The following is a 27,414-nucleotide window of genomic DNA, read 5'->3' as shown; positions in this document are numbered from 1 at the left end:
CACTATATTATAGTATTATAAATATTTGGTTTGATCATTGTTTCCTATCATAATTTTTAGAGTCCCTGGGATCTTCAGAGTGGTATTTTAAGATTTATTATGTATACAGCGTTCTGCCTGCAGGCCAGAAGAGGGCACCAGATTTCAGAGGTTGTGAGCCACCGTGTAGTTGCTGGGAATTGAACTCAGAATGTCTGAAAGAGCAGCCAGTGCTCTGAATCATCCTTTCGAGTGGTATCTTTTTGTATGCTGGTGTGTTAACTAGAATTAGGGCTTGGTCACTCAACAAGCTGGAAGCAGGACTAGAAGTGTAGACATAACTCAGCTTCAAGCAAGGTTAAGTTAGTTGATGACTGTGATCAGTGCTTTAATCCTTCATGTCTACATAATGAAACTCCAAAGTGACTTGAGAGCTTCCTTTATGGGACAGTTGGAGGACCCTAGAGAATGGTGTTCTGGAGAGAGCACTGAAGCTCTCTTTGTTTTTGCTGTGCTGTTCTGGTTGTTCATCAGTATTTTTTGTAATAGACTACACATTTAAGTAAATGTTTCCCTGAGTTCTGTGAGCTGCTCTAGCAAGAGGAAGTTGTGGGAACCTCATTTTATGGTCAGAAATAAAAGTTGAACAACTTAAACATTCCATTTGGCAGCAGGGTTGAGGCGGACAGTATGGGGACCTAAGCACTCAGCCTGTAAGATCTGGTTCTCTGGGACAAAGGTATGTTGCATCAGAACTAAAATGAATCGAATTGTGATGACATTCAGCAGCGGCATATTAATTGCTTTATACAAACAAAAAGAGTGTAAGTTTTACTGATTAAGGTAGATGTTCAACAGGCAGTTGTTGAATAAAAGAATAGAGGAAACGCAGTCTTCCATTTTTCAGATTTCTTATATAATGTTTTGAACATTTAAATATTTTATTCCTGAGAAGTATCACATTTTAAAAATGACATTATTTATCCTTAGGTTACATGGAAGTATAACTGAACACTGAATTACCTATTTTTGGTTTGTTTATTCTTTGGAGACGTATCTCACTGTTTTGCAGACTGGCTGAGCAGTCAGAAGGTTCATCGCCTTTGTTTTCTCTTCAGTTCACTGTCCTTTTGAAAACTATTGTCAAATATATTGTGTCTGCTTTTAGTTTAGTGTGGCAGAAGAGGGTAAATCTGTTTCCTGAAATCTTAGAAAGCCTAGAAGTACAAGTTCTTTTTAAAATTATTAGTCTTTTTTATTATGAATACATGATGATGTAATTGTGTTATATTTTATGTCACATTTCTTAAAAAATATCTTACAGGAACAGAAGAAGAAAGAGAAGTTGGAGAAAAAAAAGCGATCATTAAAAGTTGTAGAGGTAATAATGACAAGCCAGGATTTTTCTCCTCTTGTGCTGAGGGTTGAACCCAGGGTGTTGATTATGTGGAATGATCTACCACTACTTTCCTTGGATTCCCAGGAACTGTAGTTATAGATGTTTGTGAGCATCTGTGTGACTTTGGGAAGTGAACCTAAATTCTCTGGGTAGGAGCCAGTACTTAGCAGTCGTTCTGGCCCTCTCTTCAAATCTTTTTTTTTTTTTCTTGTGGTTTTTTGTTTTTTGAGACAGGGTTTCTGTGTGTCGCTTTGGAGCCTGTCCTGGAACTCACTTTGATCTCAAACTCAAAGATCTGCCTGCCTCTGCCTCCTGGGTGCTAGGATTAAAGGTGCACACCACCACTACCTGGCTCTTCAAATCTTTTAAAAGATTTTATTATTTCTTTTTAAGTATCTTTTCATTATTATGTTTATTTGATGTGTCTGAATGTTTATGGATGTTCACATGTGTGAAGTCCCAAGGTTGTCTGTTTGGAGGTTTCCTTGGTCATTTCATGTTCATTGAAGCAGGGTCTCAGTTGAGCCTATAATTCACCAGTATGGCTAGTCTAGTTAGCCTGCTTTTTCCAGGGATCCCCTGTCTTTCTCCTTCCTTATGAGCACTGGAATTAAATGGGGGCACATGCCCACCCAGAATTTATATGAATTTTCAAATCCAAACTCCAGTTTCTTTTGAGCTATCTCCCTAACTCTTTTTTACTTAATTATTGATAGTATTTTGGTTGTATTCATCCCATTATTCTCTCCACTCACTTCCATTGACTCCCCTCTTCCTAATATGTCCTTGTTCTATGATTATGTCTTATTATGTGTATCAATGTCTGTGTTTTCTGTGTAATCACCCGTCATGCTTGTGTGATCATGGAGTCTTAGAAGAGGCATTATCTCCCCTAAGGCAGTTATGACATGATTAATGTGGGTGCTGGGAACCAAAGTGGTCCTCTGTAAGAACAGGAGATTCTATTAACCACTGAGTCATCTTTATAGCCCTTAGTACGTTTTTAATGTGTGATGCCATGCCTGGTACACACAGGCAAAAAGGATGAAATTATAAGGCTGGTCATCTGGTCTGTATAGCAAATTTGAGGCCAGTTAAATCTACATAGTAAGAATTTCTCAAAAGAAAAATAAAAGAAAGTATTAACTAAATGTCCTTAATATAAATAATATTCTAAGGTTTTAAGAGATGACTCAGGGGCTGGAGAGATGGCTCAGAGGTTAAGAGAACTGACTGCTGTTCTAGAGGTCCTGAGTTCAATTCCCAGCAACCACATGATGGCTCACACCCATCTATAATGAGATCTGGTGCCCAGAACACTATATATGTAAAATAAATAAATTAAAAAAAAAAGAGAGATGACTCAGCAGTTATTAGGGCACTGGTTGTTCTTCCAGAGGACCTGAGTTTCATAGCACCCATATGGTGGTTCTTAACTGTCTCAAATTCCAGGAGATCTGTTGATCTCTTCTGTGCTTGGGCACCATCTCGGGGTCCTGCCAAAGTTAATTGTCTGTACATAAGGGAGGAGTAAGGATTAAGAAAGAAATAGACAAGAGATAACAGAATCAGGAGGGCATCAGTGAATGCTGTGATCCACCCTAAATTTATCAAAGTTCTTATATACTCAAATCTAAAGGGGGTGGGCAAAAGACGTCTCTACCATAATACAAAGAACAAACAAATGTCGTTTCTTCATGTCTCAAAACATTAAGTAACCACACCCTAGATCAAAATATTCTTTTGTCTAGGCAAAATATTCTGTAGTCACACTTTATCTCAAGCATCTAGTCATATAACCTTGAAGAAGAAAGAATAAGTCTGAACACCTTTATGGGCTTCCACAGCATCAGGCATGCACATGGTGCACAGACATACATGTAGGCGAAACACAAAATTAAGAACAAAAATACTAACATTCTAAATCTTTATTTTATAGGGTAAAAATTTAGTTGATGCAAGCGAAGAGAACCCAGGTAAATTAACTTTGTTCCTGCTTGAAGAATGTATGTTTGCCCTTCTGTTTTTACTTGCTATAAAAAAATTACATGGTTTTGTTTTATAGTCATGAGAAAAAAAAGAGGAAGAGAAGAAGAATCGTACAACATTGCAGAGGTCATGTCAAAAGAGGTAATACTCTAAGGAGGTTACTTAATATTGGATGTTGACTAAAACCTACTGTAGGTTTTTCTTTAAAAATGTATTTACTTAACTGGACTTGGTGACAATTGCCTTTAATTCAAGCAACTGGGAGGCAATGACAGCCAGGCAGTCCAGCTTGGTCTGCATAGTTCCTAGGCCAGACAGGGCTATGTAGTGAGATCCTGTTTTAAGAAAACAAAGCTACTTAATTTAAAAAAAATTATTTTTATGGCTGTTTTGCCTGTGTATGTAATGTGTAGTGTCCTAAGAGTCAGAACAGAATATCAGATCCCCAGGAACCAGAATTACAGAAAGATTGTGAGTTACCATGTGGATGATAGGAATTGAACTTCCATGCTCTTAACCACTGAGCCATCTATCTAGCCCTAATTTTAATTTTTTTGAGTCTTAGTATATGGCTCAGGCTGACCTCTAACTTGGATTCTGCTGTCCCAGCCTCCTGAGTGCTGGGGTTACAGTATTATACAGTTATATCAGCCTTTATCATATATTTATTAGCTTAAGTGGATTTTTATAAATTAATATCAGAATTTTTTTTCAGAATTTTTTTGATAGAGAAAATAGAGCAAAGCATTCTGGTTTATAGCAATAATGTGTGGAGGCAGTGAGGGGAATATTTTGGATGAACTAGCTCTTGTAAACAAGGCTGGCCTCGAACTCACAGAGATTTGTTTGCCTCTGCCTCCCGAGTGCTGGGATTAAAGGCGTGCGCCACCACTGCCTGGCAAGAATCTTTATGTTAATCATTTTTTATTTTGAGACAGGGTCTCACTGTTTAGCCTTAACTAGCTTAGAATTTGCTATGTAGATGAAGCTGGCCTTGAACTTGCAGAGATCTACTTGTCTCTGCCTCTACAATTCTGAGATTAAAGGCATTACCACTATCAGCTCATGCTTCTTTAAAGTATTTCATCCCATGTTCTTTTCTTGGATCTCTTTCTCCCTGCCCTTTCCCCCCAAAATATTAGGGACTAAACATAGGTCCTGAGTGTCTTCATCAGCCATGCATCTCTGCATTCACTACTGTTCACTATAAAGAGATGCTTTTTTGATTAATGATGAGAGTAGTATTAGTTTACCTGGACCATATTGCTGGGGTCATAGAAGTGATAATCTTACACTATTTTTATTCTTTCCAACCTTTTAGGAAATTTTGTCAGCGGCTAAAAAGCATAAGGACAATGAGGTAAGATTTATACATTTTATTACTGTGTGTGTTCTGTGCATGATGTGTATGTGTCGTGGCACTTGTGTGGAGCTCAGAAGACAACATAGGCTTGATGGTAGGTGCCTTTTCTTCTGTGACATCTGACTGGCCCCTTTGGCATTATTTTTGATATACATTCATTTAGTTAGGGGATGTGGTTTCTCTTTATTTGTGGGTCCCAGGGATTGAACAAGTCAGATATTCCATTGTAAGGGTTGATAGTAAATGTTGAGCCATCTTACTTCTTAACTTTTTATCTATCTATCTATCTATCTATCTACCTACCCACCCACCCACCCACCCACCTACCTACCTATCTACCTATATTTTTTTTGAGGGAGAGTGTCTCTGTAACAGCCCTGGCTGTTTTGGAACTCCCTCTGTAGACCAGGCTCCCCTCAAACTCAGATCTGCTTGCTTCTGGAGTACTGGATTAAAGATGCGCACCGCCACCACCCCACTCCTTACCATTTTAAAACAGGAGTTAATGGCATCTTGCGCCTGATATTACTAGTAATTTCAGGTGAACCAGGAGGATTATGAGTTTGAGACCAGTCGGGCATTCATAGTAAGTTCAAAGCCATCCTGTGATACATAGGAGGCTGTTCCCAAACAAAGAAAAAGGGCATTTTTTTAAACCATCATTAAGTTGTTATTGAGTTTCACAAGTAGAAATATACTGACATTCCTTTTTAAAAGATTGCTTTTTTTTTTCTTCTTATTGTTTTCTTTAGTTTTTAGAATCAGTTTTTCTGTGTAGCACTAACTGTCCTGGACCTCTTTAGCCAGGCTGAGTTTGGACTCAGATCTACCTGCCTCTGCCTCCCTAGTGCTAGGATTAAAGGCATGTGCTATCCCTGCCCAACCTAAAGATTATTTTTATTTATGTGTCTATGTATGTATACGTGCATGTTGTGTGTGTGTGCGCCTCCGTGTCTCTGTGCACATGGGAAGTCAGTGCTATCAGTGGTTTCTCATGCTTGTTTTGAACTCTGGACTCCAGGCTTGCATAGTAAGTGATTTTTACCCACTGAGATCTATGCCACCAGCTTGTTAGCAGCGTTTAATATCAAACTTTTAATTAAATATTTCTCATTACAGGATGAAAGCTCTTCCACTGCTAATCTCTGTGTAGAAGATCTTCAGAAAAATAAGGATTCAAATAGTATAATTAAAGATAGATTGTCTCAAACGGTTAGGGAGAATTCTAAATCCTTTTTTGACCCAGTTCGGAAATGTAATGGACAGCCTGTACCTTTTCAACAACCAAAACACTTCACAGGAGGAGTGATGAGGTGGTACCAAGTAGAAGGCATGGAATGGCTCAGGGTAATGAATTGTTTCCTTTTTAAAAACAATTCTATTATTATTGTGTCTATGTGGGGGTTGGGGTGCACACCACAACACATGTTGATATCAGAAAATGATTTTGTGGAGTCAGTGCTCTTCCATCTTTAGGTGGAGTTTCACAGTTGAGCTTAGGTCAGCAGACTTGTACAGCAAGCACTATTTGCTAAGTTATTTTACCTTTCAGATTTTATTTATTATTTATCATTGATAATGTGTGTGTGTTTTCATGTTTTGGCTCATGTCTCTGTGCTGGGATTAAAGGCGTGTGCCTCTACTACCTGGCTTTTCTCTAATAATTTAGTAGATTATATACCACTACTCAAGTTGCTCTGTTAGTATAAAGGAAATATTTGTGTGTATTTTTTTAAAAATTTATTGTATATACAATGTGGGAGTATGCATGTGTACCTTGTACTTGTCTATTGAACAGTGCAGAATCCTGAAGATTGCATTGGGTTCCTGTGGCTGGAGTTACGGGTGGTAGGATCTGAACTCTGATCCTGTGGAAGAGAAGCAAATGGTCTTAACTGCTTAGTCATTTTTCCAGTCCTTTCTATGCATTTTCTGAGTGTTTTAACAGGAAAATGAGCTTGTCAGATCTTCAACACTATGGCTTTGATAAAGGACTTCTGTTATAATTTATTTTATTGGCCTCATAGTTTTGATTGTGTTTTTAAACAGAATCCTTTGTTGATTTAGTAAATGTTTGTATTCATATTTACATATAGTGTATTCTTTTGTCCAGATGCTTTGGGAAAATGGAATTAATGGCATTTTAGCAGATGAAATGGGTTTGGGAAAGACTGTTCAGTGCATTGCTACAATTGCATTGATGATTCAGAGGGGAGTACCTGGACCTTTTCTTGTTTGTGGCCCTTTGTCTACGCTTCCAAACTGGATGGCTGAATTCAAAAGATTTACCCCAGAAGTAAGATATATTTTCTTACATTAATATTATTGCATATATTTTTTCCTGTTTTGTTGCTTGAATTATAGATCACCCATAGTAACTTAATAGATTCCCATAAATATTGAATCTAATTTGACTTATTCAATTTGAACAGCCCTTTTCTTTGGTTTGTTTTGCTTAAAATGTCCTGGGATTATATTTGGGATTTCACAGATTTATTCATCTGAGACAGATCTACATAAAAGAATATTCTTTATTGTGTTTATTTTTCGGCTTGATTTGTTGAGACATGGTTTCACCTTTGTAGCCCAGCTGTTCTCAGAGGTTTAGTTCAATGGTTTACTGCAGTCTTGCTTCCTCGGCCTCCTGACTGCTCAGCATATCATGTTTATTCTTTTTATTTGTTATTTTTTTTCTTTTTCTTTATGGTTTTTCAAGACAGGGTTTCAGCCCTAGCTGTGTAACAGCCCTAGCTGTGCTGTCCTGGAACTAGCTCTGTAAAGCAGGCTGGCATCAAACTCACAGAGATCCACCTGCCTCTGCCTCCTGAGCGCTGGGAATTAAAGGTGTGCCCTACTATTCCTTTTATTTTTAAAATTATTTTCAAATGTATACCACATGCGTGTCTTGTGCCAGTATAGGGCATCAAATCCCCTGGAACTGTAATTAAAGACTTGTGTGCCATAATGTGGGAATTGGGGATGGAAGCCATGTCCTGGAAGAGCAGCAAGGACTGTAACTGCTAAATTGTTTCTCCGGTTTCCTTATGTTTATTCTTCCAGGCATTTTTTTTTTAACCCAAATGCATGTTATCTCCCCACTCCCTCCAATGGTATTCATTCTTGTATGTATCAGTTCCTTAAATAGTGAGTTCTGGATTGCAAAAGATTTGTTTTTGCACTTGTTTATAAGTGATTGTTTTTGTTTGTTTGGGTTTTTTTTTTGTTTGTTTGTTTTTGAGACAGGGATTTACTGTAGCTTTGGAGCCTGTCCTGGAAGTAACTAGCTCTTATAGACCAGACTGACCTTGAACTCACAGAGATCTGCCTCCCAAGTGCTGGGATTAACCACCAGCACCTAGCTTGTTTATAAGTGCTTGTTTTTAAGCACAAGTACTGCATACACATGCTATCTTGTCTATGTCCTTGCCTTGAGAATACTTGAGAAGAATATGTTCCAGAATTGACTTACTCATCTGTCTCATAAACTTTTTTGTTTTTGTGGGTTTAGGGGTGCTTTTTCCCCCCATTTTCTCTTATGTTAGCCAAATGATTTATTAAGTTGACTTATTTTGTCATAGGGAAATAGAACTAATATTATCTTCTAGAAAGTCATTTGTTCCTTATTTTTCAACTCATATTTTGTTCTGAATTAATATAATCTTATAGATTCCTACTATGTTGTATCATGGAACCCGGCAGGAACGTCGAAAATTGGTAAAGAATATCCACAAAAGACAAGGGACACTGCAGATTCATCCCGTGGTGATCACATCATTTGAAATAGCCATGAGAGACCAGAATGCTTTACAGGTACAGATAGATGGTTGTAGTTCATGACTTAGATTTTTAAATTTATGCTCTTGCCATCCATTAACACTTGTTTCATTGTGGTTGAAGTAATGTACTTTGTATTTCCTTTAGAAGCTAGAGCCTTTATAGAAAGATTGTGTTGAAAGTTGTTGTCTGTTAGAATTAGAGACTCTTGACATTTTAAACTGGCCGTTTTAAAGTATTACAATCAGCCATACATATATACATAAATCTGATCTGTAAATATGTTATAGATCAATTTGAGAACTAGTAGTTGTGATTTATTGGTTCAGTTTTATTCAACTATGACTAGAAATCTTTTTTTTTTTTGTTTTTTTGTTTTTTTTTTTTTTGTTTTGTTTTGTTTTTCGAGACAGGGTTTCTCTGTGGTTTTGGAGCCTGTCCTGGACTCTAATGTCACATGGCAAAGCACCAAGGGGAAAGCTAAACATGATTTTGATTTCAGAATGAATAAAAATATTAACAAGTGATATCAGGGGATTTTCAGTGAAGGAACATAATTGGCACTGGGTTTATGAATTTAATTATTACCATTATGACACCAGGAGAAAAGAATAATCCCAATAGATAGTAAAATGACATTTGATGGAGTTCAATAAATGTCCCTTAAAAGAAGTCTTACGTTTGGAAGTGTTTTGAGAAAAAATTATGAGATTGATTCTTAAAATTTCTTTCTTGGATTCATTTTCTAGCATTGCTATTGGAAATACTTAATAGTAGATGAAGGACACAGGATTAAGAATATGAAGTGCCGGCTAATCAGGGAGTTAAAACGGTTCAATGCTGATAACAAACTTCTTTTGACTGGTACTCCCTTGCAAAACAATTTATCAGAACTTTGGTCATTGCTAAACTTTTTGTTACCAGATGTATTTGATGACTTGAAAAGGTAAGTAAGGTAGTTACTTGTTTTCTGTTTGTTTGGTTTTTGACCTTAAAAATCTGTGTTCTTAGCTGAAACTGATTCTTTTTGGTAGCTGAATTTAAATGATATTTTAGCCAATATGTATATATATGAATATATATTTGAATATATATGAGAGAAGATAAAGATTTAAAACATTCAGGTTGATTAAGTGGAAACAAAAGAATCCCTTAAGGGACTGTGAAGATGGCTCAGCAAGTGAAGGCCACTAAATCTGAAGGCCTGAATTCAGTTCTGAAAGCCTGTACCAGGCAGTCAGTGACTTTTGCATGTTTGCTTTATGTCTCCCTTCCTGTGTTGTGTAACATGTGTACAACCCTTCCACAAATAAATAATTTTACAATACCTTAAAATGTTTTTCCTAATAAAAATAATAGTTAAACATGAGCTTTTTAATTCTAAAATGCTTTCATTTCATATGGATATTTTACAGGATAGCTCAGTCAGATGAAGAGTTTAGCTGTGTTCTTTATTTCATATAAGGAAGCCTGGTTAGAAGTTGTTAAAAAATATGACTAGTTGGCACCAGAGAAAACTTTGAAATTCCCAGTTTCAACCTAATATTTTTGTTGGTATATTTGAAATTCAAATTATATTTTCCAAAAGTTTCCAGAGAATTATTTTCAGATTAGAAAAAGATTATATTAGTAAGAAAAACCAATGTGAAATAAAGCAAAAAGATTGAGGACAAAATGTTGTAGGAAGCTGTTTGTTTGTTGGAAGCTGCTTGTTCCTCGCTGTCTAGACTCAAAATAATCACACAGAAACTGACTACCTCTACTCTGCCCTATCACAGGCCAACACATTTCTTTATTCATTAACCAATAAAAGCAACACACAACATACAAGGGACTTTCCACACCAGACAAAATAATTGAATTATATTTATGTTGGCATTAGTAAGGGAAGAAAGCTAATTGAATATGAGAAATCTGGTGTTTTATCTTGAGAATGCATTTTAAGTTTGATTGTTCAACTCTGACATAATGCCAAGCTCTTATTGTAACTATGCAAACATTTTTTTAAAGGATAAATTTAAGAGATCTATGAATTAGTTTCAAGGTGCTAATTGAAAATCTTAATTTTAAAACCATACATCGAGTTGTCTATATTTGAGAATACGTGGTCTACTATATGAATATCTGCGTTCTTTAAACTATTTCCTCCCTTCTTAACATGTGGAAGAACTAATCAATCCCCTTTTCAGCTTAATATTATAGTTATATTGAACTTAAAAACTTTGAACTACGTGTGGTGGTGCATTCCTGATATCCCTTTGCTGAGGAAGGAGGATTGAGAGTTCAAAGCCGGCCTAAGCTATGTAGCCAAAACCCAAGGGCTTAGGATATAAGTTGTTGGTATGGAAAGTCCTCTGTTCCAGTCTTAGCATCACACCTACTCTTAACATGTGTGTGTAACAACAGCCATATGCTAGATTTATACCTGTACAGAGATACCATTCAGATTTGGTTTTCAAAAAGAGCATCATCACTTATATAACTATTCTTAAGTGTTTTCATAAAATAAGTGCTTTGGACTGGAGATGTAGCTCAGTGAAAAAGTTTTGTTTAGCATATTTGAAGCCCTGGGTTCTATTCTTAGCAGGACAAAAGCAAATGAACAAGAAAGTTTTCATTCTATAATTTGTATTTGACTTGTATATGATTATCTTTTTTAGAAAAAATGTCTTCTTTCAGATTTCAGAACAATTCTCATGGAATAAAGATTTTAATTTAATTTTAAAAATTGCCTTTAATACACAAGCCAATATGAAATTGATGCTGTGTATAGTGGCATATGCCCATAATATCAGCATTTGGAAGCTGGGTGTAGTGGTGAACACTTTTAATCCCAGCAATCAGGAGGCAGAAGCAGGTGGATCTCTATGAGTTTGAGGCCAGCTTTGTCTACAAAGTGAGGTCCAGGACAGCCAGGGCTGTTGTTACACAGAGAAACCCTATCTCGAAAAACCAAAAATAAAATAAATATCAACATTTGGGGACAGGGGAGTTAAAGAAGACCAGGAGGAGTTCATGGTCAAAATTGGCAAAATAGTGAATTTGAGTTCAGCCTGGGCTAAATGAGACCCTGTGTATCTCAAAACAAACAAGTAAACACATACATACACACACACAAACAAAACAAAAAGCAAAAAAACTATAAATAAATAAGAATTAATTAAAAATATGGAACTATATATATGTATCATGTAAGTATAATTGAATTCATGTGTTAGGTTAACTTGTAATCATTTTTTTTTTCTAGCTTTGAGTCTTGGTTTGACATCACTAGCCTTTCTGAAACTGCTGAAGATATTATAGCTAAAGAGCGAGAACAGAACGTTTTACATATGCTTCACCAGGTGCCGAACCTCCTTATTCTGCTCACTTCATACTTAAAAAATAAGTAATTCTAGGGTCTTAAGCCCTGTAGTAGAGACTTGAACAATGAGTCACCTTAAATTTGATTTCTTTCCCCTACTTTGACTTGTCATATTGATTTATGGCAGAAACTCAAATAATCAGCTAAATTTCGCTGTTTTTTTCTTTTAAATATACATCTTCATTTACATTTTTTGGTTTACTATTTTATTTATCAGCTAGACAATTAAAAACTTGTAGGTTCATGCAATATTTGCCAATAATGTTTATGTGGTTTACTTCCTTTCATCGTTATTGTCTAATCCACTTGTGTTTCATGCTTCCTGAAAGCCTTATTCCATTCTACCATCCATCATACCTATGTTTACTTTAGACAAACTTTCAAAGATCTCATAGGCTTTTGAAGCATTTTGATTGTGCTCTGACAATTTTATTCAGTTTTTTAATTTTTCTATTTATGCTCATTAAAAAAAGGTGAAACAGTAGAAAATAAAAACAATCCTTTCTGGGGGCTGGAGAGAGATGGCTCAATGGTTAAGAACATTGCCTGCTCTTCCAAAGGTCCTGAGTTCAATTCTTGGCAACCATATGGTGGCTCACAACCATATGTAATGAGGTCTGGTGCCCTCTTCTGGCCTGCAGCCATACACACAGACAGAATATTATATACATAATAAATAAATAAATATTTAAAAAAATTCTTTCCAAGTCCTCATCCTTACCTGTATGTTTATTGTGTTGTTTGTTCTTCCATACCCATGTCAACTGTATATGCATTTGTGTAGGTATATTTTGTTAATTAAAACAGTTTTTCATTACAGAAGTTATTTTTACTATGCTTTAAAAGAGATTAAAGTTTTTCCTGTGTGAATATTTGGCACATTATATTTTATCTCTTACTGATTTTATTTAAAGACAGGATCTTGTTACGTAGCCCTGGCTGGCCTCACTATATAGACAGGGACTTTGTTTTGATGGATGTTATATAAGTTTTTCTTGTTTTTTTCTTGAGTGTTGGGCAGACACATCGGATTTTAATTGTGCTTTAATATCAGGTTGTCCTGCCCTTCTATAATTATATATAGTTTTTATATCAATATTTTTCCTATATTATAAATTAGCTTAAAATATCTGTTCTTAAATCTCTTCCTGTTTCCTGTTTTCATAGGAGAGATTTCTGGGTTAAAGGGCTTGTTTTTTATAAACAGACTCTTTGATCTAAATTTTATATCACCTGTTGCCTTTATTTTGGTAGTGTGTCCCAGACAAGCGTTCTACCATTGAGCCATTTCCCCACCATATTACATAGGCTCTGTAAAAACAGGCAGTTGTTCTCCAGGAAGAATTTATATATCTGCCAAAATTAAATTGAAAAAAATTAATTTAAATTAAACTAATTGGTTTTGTTTATAGAAACCTGGGATTAATCTCATTACCATACCAAAGATACTCAGATGTCTGGATTTCTTGTATTTTGTGAATTATATGTTTTAAAACCCATTTCTCAACAATGGTTTCTAATGTATGCTCCAAGTAACTTACTGGCATATATGTTGTAATTATTTTTTCTGTACATATATTTGTGTAGACTTTTTTTTCTCTTCCTTGAGACAAGGTTTTTCTGTAGATCAGGTTGGCCTCTGACTCATAATCTTCCTGCTTCTGCCACTGGAGTGCTAGATTTACAGCATGAGCAACCATAGTCAACTATTTGTGTAAGCTTGTAATGGTGTCTTTGAGTATATATGTGTTTATAAGTTATCAAGTGCTAGTCTAGTATGGGGAAATCTCAAGGAGATACTTTAGGAAGAGGAAATCTCAAGGAGATATTCAAGAGAAAGAAAGGGTTTATGTTGGCTCAGTGTTCTGGTGTGGGGAACAACAATAATTAATGCTCACTTATTTGTTTATATTTAAATTTAGATTTTAACTCCATTTCTACTGAGAAGACTGAAGTCTGATGTTGCTCTTGAAGTCCCTCCTAAGCGAGAAGTAGTTGTTTATGCACCACTTTCTAACAAACAAGAGATCTTCTATAAAGCTATTGTGAACCGCACAATTGCAAACATGTTTGGATCTTGTGAGGTAATAGTTGTTTTGAAGTAACTGTAAATGAGGTGACTTAATTTCATGACTGATTTCAGTTTTTTTGTCTCCTCACCTATTTTCAGGACTTTGTGGGTCAATAGGCTCAAAGTAGAAGGTACTTTATGTTATATAGAGTCCTCCTACACTTTAAGTGATCATCTGTGTTTCGTTTGTTTTGTGATCATTGGAAGTACTTGTTCAAACTGTGCATATCTAAATGTGCAGTAGCGTGGGTTTGATGACAAAAAGTCAGACTAATCATCATCTAGAGAATGTTCTTGGAGAGACATATTTATTATATGCAGTAATGGGTTTTATAAGGACATTTTCATTCAAGTATATCATGTACATTGACCACAATTATCCTCCTATATCCTACCAACTCCCACTCTTAGAGTTCATTTTGCAACCACAGGATCTTTGAGAATCACTTTTCTAAAGGCTTATTGATTAGGCGAACTCCCCTCAACTGTTTTTCCTTTTCTAAAGAGGTGTCAGTAACCAAGAGGATTTGAGAGTATTTGAAATTTCCATAGAACATATACCGTAGTAAAAGTTGCAATGGGGTGTATGATTATCAGGTATACATAAAAACATACTTTATTCATATTTAGAGCTTCAGCAGTTTTTAAACAGGTGGCTTTTTATGTATTCTCTTTAGAAGGAAACAATTGAGCTAAGTCCTACTGGAAGACCAAAACGGCGAAGTAGAAAATTAATAAATTACAGGGAAACAGATGAATTTCCTAGTGAATTAGAAAAACTAATAAGTCAGATACAGCCAGATGTAAAAAGAGAAAGGTAAGCTTTTAAAGACAAATTTAGGTATTTAAATTGTATTTTTTACCTTTGTCATACTTATATGCTGTGTTTTTGTAGGAGTATTGTGGCTGTTAATATCCCTATAGAATCTGAAGTTAATCTGAAGCTGCAGAATATAATGATGCTGCTTCGTAAGTGCTGCAATCATCCATATATGATTGAATACCCTATAGACCCAGTCACACAAGAGTTTAAGGTAAATATCATTTAATAATTCAGTTTTTATTTTCTGTGTTTTTATATTGAAGCAAAACATTTTTTGATAGATTAAATACTGTGCTGTTTGTTTCATTAATTTATTGATTTTTTTTTTTTTTTTTTTTTGCCTTTTTTGAGATAGGGTTTTAACTTTGTAGCCAGGGAACTCGCTCTGTACTAGTATAGGCTGGCCTAAAATGCACAAGAGATTTATGCTGTCTGTATTTGCTTGCCTGTGCTGGGATTCAAGGCATGTACCACCTTGCCTGGCTTATGTTTATATTGTAGTTATATGTGTATGCCTGTGTGTTTGTGGGTGGCTTTGTGCACATGTGCTTGAGGAGGCCAGAAGGGATCGGAACCTCTGAGACTGGAATTATAGGTGGTTATGAACAGCCTAGAAAGTGCTGGGAACTGGAAGAGTAGTAAATATTCTTTTAATTGCTAAGGGAGATCTCTAGCTACAAAGTATTTCCTTTACAAATTACTTATTACCATATGTGTGTTGTGTGTATACCACAGCACACCTATGGAAAGTCAGGACAGCTTTGTGTGTAACATTGAAGGGCTGGCTTGTTGGGATTTCTGTCCAGTTTTTATTTTTTAACTGAGACTGGCCTCAAGCCTTCTTCTATATAACTGAGCCTAACCTTGGATTTCAATCCTCCTGCTTCTGTCCCCTAAGTGCTTGGATTACGGATATGTGCCACCATACCTGGCTATACAAAGTGTTATATTTCATTGATAAGTTCACAATTAGACTTTAATAATTTAGTCAGTTACTGTTTATTTTCCCCCTTTAGAGTCTTTTTTTTTTTTCTTGGAAAGTAACTTTCAGTTTAAAACGACCAAATAGTCACTTGTCATTAAAATTGAACTATTAAGGTCCCTGGGTATTATAGCACATGCCTTTAATCACAATTCACCTACCACTTGAGAGAGAGGCACGTGAATTTCTGAGAGTCAGGCTAGTCAAGGTGACCATGTCTCAAGAAAGAAGTGAACTATTAAAATGGCAAATGATTGGTCATTATAGTAACAATTTTCTTCCTTTTTCTTGTCTACTTTTAAGATTGATGAAGAATTGGTAACAAATTCTGGGAAGTTCTTAATTTTGGATCGAATGCTGCCAGAACTTAAAAAAAGAGGTCACAAGGTTGGGTATTTCTGATAAGAATTTTAACCATTTAGTTTTTCATGAGTCAGTATAGACATTAAGATGTATTTAAATTTCAGGTGCTGGTTTTTTCACAAATGACAAGCATGTTGGACATCTTGATGGATTATTGTCATCTTAGAAACTTCACATTTAGCAGACTTGATGGGTCCATGTCTTATTCAGAAAGAGAAAAAAATGTAAGTCCATACACATGAAGTTATCTTTGTAACTTCTGTCGTCATCTTTGAATTAATATGACTAAAATCCCTGTGATAGGATCAAAGATAAGCATTTTCATTTAGTACTAATAGATCTTAGTTTTGAGTCTCATATACATGTAATTTTCTGGCACAGTCTTAGATATATAATGTCCTACTTAAGCACTACTGTAGATAATAAGGCATTGCTTTCTGATTTTTATCCCATTTTTCAACTTTTAGCATGAAAATTTTAAGTGTGTGGCAGTTAGAAGGACGTAGTTGACTACTATTATTCCATCTAGAACCTGCCATTAACCATTGCTGCTTTTTTATCATCAGAGATACATCAGTCCATTGCATCTATTCAGCAATTCCCTTATTTTTGTTGTTGTTGTTTGTTTGTTTTTTGAAATAGGGTTTCTATGTGTAGCTCTGGCTATCCTGAAACTCTGTAGACCAGACTGGCCTCAAACTCAGAGTCACCTGCCTTGGGCACCCGAGTGCTTAGAGTAGAGGCATGAGCCTGTAATGCCTGGCTAGGTTTGTTTTTTTTTTTTTTTTTTTTAAGATTTGGTGCCTGTGAATCCTAGAAGAGGTTATATAAGCTCTGGGACCTGAATCCCAGCCATTGGGAGAGAAATAAGCATTCTTACTCACTACACTATCTCCAACCTCTATTTTTAAAGCATTTCTTTGTGTTTTCTGTCATGTGGGTAACAGGGATTGACCTCTTGTTGTCAAGTTTGGAGACAAGAGCCTTTACCCTGGAGCCTTTTTGCTGGGCAATGTTTTGTGTGACATAATTGCAGTGTTTGGTCCTGGCCAGCTTTGAACTAGAGTGTGGCTCATATTGGAGCACTTAGCCTTAGCCTTCCGACTGCTGTAATTATAAGTGTGAACCACCGTGCATGACTATCTATCTGTCCTTGTGCATTTAAATTATATATTCTTCGTTGACTTTTACATGGTTTAGGATAAGAGTTACTTAACATGAAGCAAAGTATGTTATGTTTTTGAGTGACATGAGCAAAATTTTTTCCATACTATCTATCTCATTTCTTATACTGTTTCCATTATTTGTGTGTTTGTGTTGTTTTATGTATATGTTGATTGTGTGGGTTTGCACATATGCATGCACCAAGACAACAATTGAGCATAGAGCTCATTAATTAACTAGGCTCTCAGGCTGGTAAAGCCTGTCTCTGCCATTTAAATGTTTCTTTCACCAGCTCTGTCGTTAGTGACACTTTCATAGGTGCCAGGGATCTGAACTCAAATCATCTTGCAGGTACTTTACTGGCTGAGCCATCTTTTTCACTGTTTTTACTTCTTTTGTTACTGAGTATGACATATAGCTTTAACAAAATAAAAATATCATGCATAGTATAAGTGCTTGAAAAGTAAAGTTTATACATGCAGAGGTTTTATTAGTTATTATAATTGTTTCCTAGTTTTGTTGAAAAAGACAGTGGTATTTAAAATTAATGCTTTCCACCCCAGTCAGTTTTAAAGTTTTTTTTTTTTTTATTTTAATGGCTTATGTTTATGTTCCTTTTGCTTTTAGATATACAGTTTCAACATGGATCCAGATGTTTTTCTTTTCTTAGTGAGTACACGAGCTGGTGGTTTGGGCATTAATTTGACAGCGGCGGATACGGTTATCATTTATGACAGTGATTGGGTAAGAAGTATAGCAATATGCTGACTATATTTCTGTTCTGAAGTTTTTATCCTTTATTACATATATTACAATTGTATTTAAATGCCTATTTGCAGGTAGGAATTTTTCATCAAATTTTCTGCCTATAAAAATAAGATACTTTCAGAGTGAGTATTAAATAATTTTGAGGGCTGGAGAGATGGCTCAGAGGTTAAGAGCACTGACTGCTCTTCCAGAGGTCCTGAGTTCAATTCCCAGTAACCACATGGTGGCTCACAGCCATCTGTAATGAGATCTGGGGCCCTCTTCTTGCCAGTAAGCATACAGACAGACAGAACACTGTATACATAATAAATAAATCTTTAAAAAAATTTTTTTTGAAACACATTCAGTGTGTGTGTATATAAGTCAGTAAGTAAGAGAGAGAAAGACAAGTAGCTATCAGAGGATGACATACAGGAGTTAGTTCACCATGTGAATCCTGTAGCCTGAATAATAAAGTCCCAGAGACAGATATTGGGGTTCAACATACTGAGCTCTGCTTCTCTTTTAGACAGATTCAATCTTAGTCCAGGGTGACCTTGAATTCACAGAGCTCCTTCTGGCTCTGCCTCCCAAGTCCTGGGATTAAAAGAATGCACCACCACTCCTTGGCCTGTAAGGCTGACTTGTGGCTGCTTTGCTTTCTGATTTCAGGGAAGCTTTATTTATTTAAACACAAATACTATACCACTATACCTGAGGATTAAACTGAGGTGGTTAGGTTTTCCCCATTGAGCCATCTCTCTGTAACCTGTGGGAGCATTTACATAGAAATTTGTACACCTGTTCTGTATGAGTGGTAACTGATGCAGTCATTCTGGAATTTAAAGTGCATCTAAAAATCACTTCAAAGTTTATCATCATGTACTTGACTGTTTTACCAAGATTTCATAAGTTTACATTTTTATTTTTAAGTTTTTTTAAGACAAATTCTCTTTATCTCTGGCTGTCCTGGAACTCACTCAGGCTGGCCTTGAACTCAGAGATCCACCTGCCTCTGCTTCCATAGTGCTGGCCCCACAAGTTTAAGTTAATTTTAACATGATTCTGCTAACTGTACCTTTCTTTTCAACTTTAAGAATCCCCAGTCTGATCTTCAGGCCCAAGATAGATGTCATAGGATTGGTCAGACAAAGCCAGTTGTTGTATATCGCCTTGTCACTGCAAATACTATTGATCAGAAAATTGTGGAAAGAGCAGCTGCTAAGAGAAAACTGGAGAAGCTTATCATCCATAAAAGTAAATGATTTTAAACTTGTTTATAATAATTTTATTATTTTTGTGTATATGTATATTGCCTGCATGTATGTCTGTCCCCCATGTGCAAGCTTAATGCTTAGGGATACCAGACAAGGGTGTTGACTCACCTGAACCTGAAGGTATAGATGGTTGTGAGCCTCTATGTAGGTGCTGGGAACTGAAACCAGGTCCCCTGTAAAAGTAGACAGTGCTCTAAACGTGAGCCATCTCTCCTGTCCTCTAAGTGCTATTACAGGTAACATTACATGTAAGTGATGTTTTTTTTGTGTTAAGAATTTCCATTTTTGTTACTTTCTAAAGAAAATTAATACAGCTTGATGACACAGGATTTAAATGTGCGATAGGGGATTTGGAGCTGCTGACAGCATACATTGAGTTGCTGTTCATAGACAGAGACTCAGGGATTAGATAACTATTAAGGGAAAGGGTCAAGAATAATGAACCTTTGGGAGTTCATTGGTATAATGTCCTCAAATCTGTCATATAAAACTTAACATAATGCTTTGCATTTGTTTACCAAAACCTTTAAAACTTAAGACCTTTCAAGATAATGAATATTAGATGCCAATGGTATTTCATAATAGTAATATCAAATTCCATTTAATGTAGCATATATTCTTTGGAAGGGGAAAATGAGTGAGGAGCTTAATGTCTTATTTCCCAAGGTTTCTAGGGATACTTTTTTTTTTTTTTTGGAGTGTTTCAAGACAGTGTTTCTCTGTGTATCCCTGACTGACTGTGCTGGAATTCACTTATATGTACCAGGCTTAAACTAAGAGATCTACCTGCCTCTGCCTCTCAAGTGCTAGGAAAGATTAAAGGTGTGTACCACCACTGTCTGTCCAAGGATAGTTCTATTTTTACTCATGTAACATAAAATTTTATTAAGTAGTACAGTGGCTACCTAAGGAAAAATTGAGCTTAGGATTTCAATTTTTTATAATAGTTTTCTGCCTGCACATACTGGCTCATTGCTATTTTTTAACTTCATAGTCTTTATTATTTTGTGTTTATGTATAGTTGTATATATATGGGTGTATGCACTCACAAGTATAGTGGTCAGAGGATAATTTTAGAATTGTTTCTGTCCTACCTTTACATGGGTTTCAGGCATTTAATTCAGATCATCAAACTTGTTGGCCTTCATACCTGGTTTTGATGGAAAAGCAGGTTAGATTTGAGATAAAATTAATTTGACTTGGTAGAAAATTTAGGCTGTAGTTAAAAATTTCAGAGTGAGTAAAATGAGCCTTGTCTTTCAAAAATTTTTAACCTGTGTTAAGAAATCTGATAAAATTATAATTATTAAATGTTGAACCTAGTTTTAGTTTACATAAATTTTATCTATGATTATGTATTCTTAAGTCTGTTTGTAGTATTTGAAGATACTAATTTTAAAATATTAAGGAATATAAAAATACAGACTTATTGAAATGCAGTATATACATATGATAAAATACATAAATGTTAAGTGTGCAATTTAATGATTGTGACAAACATACAACTCCAGAAAGTTCATTGTATCCTTTTCAGTCATTCCCCATGCTTCTTTGACGCATACTGTTTTGGTTTTGGGCACAGTGTGACAAAATAAATAGTTTTCCACTGTTTAGCTGTGCTGTTTTTCTGTTTTGTTATATTTTGAGATTCATCTGTATGTTATATATTAGAGCAATTTTATTAAACTCAGTAGTTCATTTACTTGTTGATGGACATTTGAAATACTCTCAGATTGTGTTTATTATGAATAAGCTGTTTGAATCATTGTTTATATGTTATAGTTTTTATAGAGGGGCTGTGTTTATCTGTTTGTAAATATCAAACCTTTTCTAAATTTCCAAAAAAATTTGTACTTCCAGCAAGAACTAAGGGGTTTTCCCATTGTTCTTCTTTTATGACAGTCTGAAAAAAAAAATCTCTTGAAAGTTATCGGCCCGTGAATGAAATGGCACAAAACATAATTCGTAAATGTTAAATTTTCTTTCAAATTGTAAGCCTCGTTCCTGGTTTGTAATAGATTGTAGCTTTCAAAGAAATTTATAGTATGAATTTGTTGATTTGTTTGTTTTGATTTTATTTCCCTTTCCAGATCATTTCAAAGGTGGTCAGTCTGGGTTAAGTCAATCTAAGAATTTCTTAGATCCTAAGGAATTAATGGAATTATTAAAATCTAGAGATTATGAAAGGTAAGTTTTCTCTAAATTTTATAATATATATAGCTAGGTATATAGGGAAGGAGAGAAAGAGAATTCTTTTGCCAGTGGGCCTGTGTGGAGGTCAAAGCACAACTTGGTTCTCTTCTTTCGCAATTTGGGTCTTGGGGGTTAAGCTTAGGTCATCAGGTTTGGTGGCAAGCACCTTCACCCACTAAGTCATTGTGTTGGGCCAAAATTTTTTAACTTTTTATTTAATCTGTACAGATGTTTTTCTTGAATGTATATCTACAGTATGTGTATACACAGAAGCAAGAAGAGGGCATTGGATCCCCTGGAACTAGAGTTAAATGTTGACAGTTATTAGCTACATGGTGGGTGCTGTGAATGGTACACAGGTCCTCTGGAAGATCATTCAGTACTCTTAACCTCTGAGTTACCTGTCTAATCTGTAACATTTCTTGTTCCACCCCTACCCTTTTAAAGATTTATTTATATATCATGTAGATAAGTGTTCTACTTGCATGTATGATGTGAGCTACCATGTGGTTGTTGGGAATTGAACTTAGGACCTCTGGAAGATCAGTCAGTTCTCTTAACCTCTGACCCATTTCTCCAGCTCCTCCAGCATTTCTTAATTTAGAAAAATGTAATGCATAGTTCTGAGTATAGTCTGATAATATTTGGATCTTGTTTTTATAGGGAAGTAAAAGGATCAAGAGAGAAGGTCATTAGTGATGAAGACCTAGAATTGTTATTAGATCGAAGTGATCTCATAGGTGAGTATTGGTCTTTTTCGTAATGAAAACTTTAAAACATACAGAAAATAGTGTAATGAAGCCTTTGTGTAGTACGTTCAGCCATAATTGTTCACAACATTTTATAGACAGAGACTGTGCTTTCATTTCCCAGCTTCCCAGACCCAAAAAAATCACACAGAAACTACATTATTTACAATACTGTTTGGCCAATGGCTCAGGCGTATTCCTAGCTAGCTCTTACATCTTAAATTAACCCTTTTCTATTAATCTGTGTATTGCCATGAGGCTGTGGTTTACCAGTACAGCATTTTACTCCTTGGGCAACTACATGACCTCTTCTGTTGTAGGGAGGCCACTTGTTTGTTCCTAGCTGCCCAGACTCCCAAAGTAACCACACAGAAATTGTATTAATTAAATCACTGCTGGGCCTATTAGCTCTAGCTTCTTGTTCTATTAGCTCTTACATCTTAATTTAACCCATTTCTATTAATCTGTGTATTGCCATGTGGCTGTGACTTACCAGCAAGGTTCAGGCTTGCCTGCTCCCAGTGGCAGCTACATGACATCTCTTGACCCCACCTTCTTTCTCCCAGCATTCAGTTTAGTTTTCCCCTACCTACCTCTATTCTGCCCTCCTATAGGTCCAAAGCAGTTTATTCATTAACCAATAAAAGCAACACATGTTCAGTCTCCTTCAACTCTGTGTATTCTCTCTGTGTCTCTGTTCAGATTTCCCACATTAACATTTAGTAAGTCCTGTTCCTTGCTGTTTCTCTTTTGTTAAAGACTTAAAAATCAAACATCTGTCTTGAAATTATAACCATGAGTACTTCTACATATTAAACTGATCTGTCCCCTCTCACAATAAAGATCTTTAAATACTTTATTTTACTTGTATATATATTTTTCCTATGTGTTTCTGTGCACTACTTGCATGCTTGGTATCCACAAAGGGCAGAAAAGGGTTTTGGATTCCCTGGAACTGGATTTACAGGCAGTTGTGAGCCACCATGTGAGTGTTGGGAATTGAGCCAGGGTCCTGGAAGAACATACTTAATCACTGAGCCATCTCTCTAGCCTGAAAGGCTTTTGTAGCTTGAGTAATAAAAGCCCAGAGACAGATACTGGAGTTCAAGCTAAAGATCAGAAAAGCAAAGTGGCTCTTATCTCAGCCACAGATTGAAATGGGTGATTCTGCCTACATGAATACTCAGACTGAGACTGTGACTGACCGTGAGCTCTGCCACCTCCATTTTATATACCTCTCTAGTGCTGGGATTAAGGGTGTCCACCACCACCACCCAGCCTCTGTGACTAACTAGTGTGGCTGCTGGGATTAAAGGGGTGTGCCACCACTGTGTGGTCTGTATGCCTGACTAGTGTGGCTACTTTGCATTCTGATCTTCAGACAAGCTTTATTTACTAAAACACAAATAATATACCACCATAGTTTTTCTTTTTTTTTTTTTTAAAAAACAATTCTTGTGAATTATTGACTAGCTTTTAAAACTTAAATTAACCCATAGTTCTTGACTGTGTTTAGCCATGTGGCTTGTACCTCCCCTCAGTGCAGGATTCTCATTTTGCTTCCTTTGCATCTGGCTGGTGACTGTCCGAGCCTTTCCTCTTCCCAGAATTCTCCTAGTCTGCTTGCCTTGCTCATACTTCCCGCCTGGCTACTGGCCAATCAGCATTTTATTAAACCAATATGAGCGACAAATCTTTACAGTTTACAGTATACAAGAGCATTTCCCACAGCATACATGCGCCTGTAACCTTCATTATGAGAGGTCAGGGGCAAGGATGGAGAATTGTTCAGGCTTGTTGGATTCCCACTAGTTCCAGATTCAATGATAGACCTTGTCTCGGGAATAAAGGGAAGAATGATAGAGAGGACACCTGGCATCCTCCTGACTTTGTTCTTAGGTTTGTACACACAGAGATATATATACATTGAGGGATGTTTGTGTGTGTGTAGCACACATATAGAGCTCACTTTGAAAAATATTTTTGTTATATTAATGCTAAACAATTCTGTGAAACATGATACAAATTTGTTCTGGTTCTAAGATGGAAGTAGTTTTTCATGGTATTTTCCTTCTCTGATTTAAAAAAAAGTTTTGTTTTTTTAATTTTATTTTTATGAGTGTTTTGCCTGCTTGTATGTCTATGGCAGGTACATCCCTGGTTCCTGTAGAGGTCAGAAAAGGGTGTCATATCTTGGAATTGGAGTTATGGATGATTGTGAAATGACATGTATGTGTTAAAACTCTGCAAGAGCTAAGCATTTCTCTAGCCCTCTTTGTCAGCTTTCAAACTAAGCATGATTGTCTCCAGCTCCATTATTAGCAATGGAGCTGGAGAGATGGCAGAGCGCTTAGAGGAAGCAAGTTCAGTTCCCAGCACCCACATGGCAGCTAACACCTATCTGTAACTCCAAGATTTGACACCCTTATACAGACACACATGCAGGCAAAACACCACTGAAAGAAAAGTAAAAATAAAATTTAAAAAATTGAGAAAATAACCAAATAAGTTTTGTTTATATAACCTTGTATATATAGATTTGGACCAGCAAAATGAGGCTTCATATTATTTCCTCTGTGCTGTTTGAAGCTGTCATAAAGACAGTGTTACAGGGAGTTCTATGGGTAAAAGCAAGAATATCCCACATTTCTATGGATTTTTTATATTTTGGAGAGAGGACTTGTGTTTCAGCATCATATTAGAAAGTTCTTAAATGATTTTTAAAAAATTTTATTAAGTCTTTAAAAATGTATGCATCCTAATATTTCTCTCTTAGATCAAATGAAGGCCTCAAGACCCATTAAAGAGAAAACAGGGATATTCAAGATACTAGAAAATTCTGAAGATTCCAGTGCAGAATGTTTGTTTTAAAGCAGCGCTAAATGGTTTTTAAAAACTTTTGCATCCATCCTGGTAACTTGCCTACTGGCTTTGGATTTTATAAGTTTATATAATGTAACTAGTATTGTTACATACTTGAAGTGCTAATTTTCTGAGATTTATTAAGTACAAATTTCTTATTAAATTTAGATTTTTTAGGTAGTTTTTGGGACTGGGTTGTACTTTTGAGTATGGTCTTTGAATATTGTCTAATATATACTTAACTGTTGACAAGTTTATACAGTCTTCCTGTGGAAGTTTAGTGTCTCCCCCAACCCCTTTAGTTATGTAATTCATGGTATTTGGACTTCAGTTATGGAGCAGGGTTTTGATGGGGGAGATTGATTGAAATTGTACTTTCTGTTGCTGAAGTAAATTGTTGATTTTGAGTCCGTAAGATGACTTACCAAATAAAAGTTTATTATAATATGATCTTATCACATTATTTTGCCAGGAAACTAGTAATTTAGTTAAAATAATAACAAGGCTTAACTGATACTGGGATTCAATGGTATTGGCTGAACTGACTTAATTCTTTTATAAGGACCGTCATAAAACAATTTCAGCAAAGCTCAAAGGCATTCTAAGGTCTTGATAAAAATCCAGATTTTGGGAAAGATAACATTGTTCAAAGCAAGAATAGGAATCAAAAGGAAAAACCAAGAGAATTTATAGAAATAGAGTGCAGATACAACTAGAGTGAAGAAAAGACCTCAGTGTGTAAGAAACGTAGCCAAAGTAAGGGTCATACCAGCCTCAAAGAAAACAATCTAGGCTCTGGGTGGAAGTTTATAAGACAGTGAACAAGAAATCTTGTGTATACCCTGCCTAGGAGGACATGTTCAACAAGCTGTGTATTTACTTTCTTTTTTAAAATTTGTGTGTGTGTGTGTGTGGTTGTTATTAGATCTTTGAACCTTCTGGCATTTGTACTGAGAAATAAACAGGTTTTCTGGAAGAGCAATAACCATCCAACTGAAGAGTTGCTTTTCAAGCCCCAGATCATATATTTATTGATTGTCCTTTGGGAAAACGTTATATGTATCTATATTCAAATGAAAGGACTTTAGAATAATGGAAATAAAAGAAGAAAAACTTTTTGAAAAAGCATTTGATCAAATAAGAGACCTTTAGGTTAAATAAGACCTGCAGGTGTTTTTGTCTTAATAGTAGTGATTTTCAACAGTCATAAAAGTAGGTAGAGTTGTCCTGCATGGAATTAATCACAACTTGGTGAGTTGCCTAAAAGTTGTAAAAACCTTTGTACTGTTATTTCTTCAAAAAAAAAAAATGTTTTCTTTGGTTCAGAGGTCAATGAACAACTTTCAGGAGTCAACTTTCTCCACCTTTTATGTAGAATCTGGAAATCAAACTTGGTACTCAAGGCTTTTATCCCACTGAGCTGTCTTGCCAGCACCTGTAGCATCTTAAAAATGTGAATATTTTATAGCTTTACTTCTATTCTTAACAGGTTTTATTTAGTACCTCCTTCCTCTCACCCTACCTCACCCTACTCCCTATTACATTGAGAAAATAGAAACAGGACTGGAGAAGTAGGTGGCTCACAAATATCCCTAACTCCAGTTCCAGGGGATCTGATGCTCTCTACTGATCTCTTTGGGCTTGCATTTGATGTAGAGACATATACAAGCAAGCAAAACATTGATATAAATAAATTTGAAAAAATAAAATGGACCAGAGGCAGAAGCAGGTGGATCTCTGAGTTTGAGATTGTCCTTCATGAAGATCTTGGAGCACTGTGATATGATCTTTTTCTCATTACCAATAAACAGTACAGTTTTACAGAATATACACGTATGGCATGATTTTATGACTAGTGAATATTGTAGATAAAGTTTTCAGCTCTGGTTTCTAAAGTATTAAATCTTGTTTAATGCAATCATTAAAAAAAAAAAAAAATTGACTGGGACTAGATTCTCAGCACCCAGTTGACAGCCCACAATTACAAGTGATCTGATGCCCCCTTGGCCTCTGCAGACATCAGGCATGCACATCATAGACAAACTTAACATGTAGGCATAATGTCTATACATGTAAAGGGCAGGCATTATTTGGGGCTTTCATTAATTTCAGAATGGTTATGAGGTCAAATGTCTGAAAACTGCTAATGTGTAGGGTGTGCTACCTCCAATAACTTATTTTTTCACTTTTAAGACCTGCCCATATTGCTATACACTTAGTTCTTCAGTGTATGTCCATATTTTACCTACTGCTGTATTGCTTTTCATAATTTCTTTGTGAATTTTCACTTTGTTAGTGTTTCACAACCTTTCTGA

The 27,414-nt window shown here is 35.8% G+C and overlaps 1 protein-coding gene across 1 annotated transcript in view; it reads left to right on the top strand.

Annotated features, from left to right (window-relative positions):
* Positions 1 to 25,549, top strand: part of Hells (helicase, lymphoid specific) — a 31,549-nt gene extending 6,000 nt beyond the window's left edge. The window contains exons 4-22 of the mRNA XM_041661418.1: positions 1,304 to 1,360; positions 3,318 to 3,354; positions 3,444 to 3,508; positions 4,689 to 4,727; positions 5,850 to 6,077; positions 6,844 to 7,026; positions 8,397 to 8,540; positions 9,254 to 9,450; positions 11,752 to 11,848; positions 13,791 to 13,952; positions 14,617 to 14,756; positions 14,835 to 14,973; positions 16,048 to 16,131; positions 16,212 to 16,331; positions 17,899 to 18,015; positions 19,116 to 19,275; positions 21,386 to 21,482; positions 22,152 to 22,228; positions 25,014 to 25,549. Of these exons, the coding sequence (XP_041517352.1) occupies positions 1,304 to 1,360; positions 3,318 to 3,354; positions 3,444 to 3,508; positions 4,689 to 4,727; positions 5,850 to 6,077; positions 6,844 to 7,026; positions 8,397 to 8,540; positions 9,254 to 9,450; positions 11,752 to 11,848; positions 13,791 to 13,952; positions 14,617 to 14,756; positions 14,835 to 14,973; positions 16,048 to 16,131; positions 16,212 to 16,331; positions 17,899 to 18,015; positions 19,116 to 19,275; positions 21,386 to 21,482; positions 22,152 to 22,228; positions 25,014 to 25,108 (2,238 nt within the window). The 3' untranslated portion in view covers positions 25,109 to 25,549. The remainder of the gene's footprint in view (positions 1 to 1,303; positions 1,361 to 3,317; positions 3,355 to 3,443; positions 3,509 to 4,688; positions 4,728 to 5,849; positions 6,078 to 6,843; positions 7,027 to 8,396; positions 8,541 to 9,253; positions 9,451 to 11,751; positions 11,849 to 13,790; positions 13,953 to 14,616; positions 14,757 to 14,834; positions 14,974 to 16,047; positions 16,132 to 16,211; positions 16,332 to 17,898; positions 18,016 to 19,115; positions 19,276 to 21,385; positions 21,483 to 22,151; positions 22,229 to 25,013) is intronic.
* Positions 25,550 to 27,414: the final 1,865 nt, after the last annotated feature.

This window comes from Microtus oregoni, unplaced genomic scaffold (assembly GCF_018167655.1).
Source record: "Microtus oregoni isolate MIOR12 unplaced genomic scaffold, Mior012 000012F_ref0000307, whole genome shotgun sequence".
Classification (NCBI taxonomy): Eukaryota; Metazoa; Chordata; class Mammalia; order Rodentia; family Cricetidae; genus Microtus; species Microtus oregoni.
Note: the sequence above shows the minus strand (reverse complement) of the source record. Positions and strands in the feature narration are given on the sequence as shown.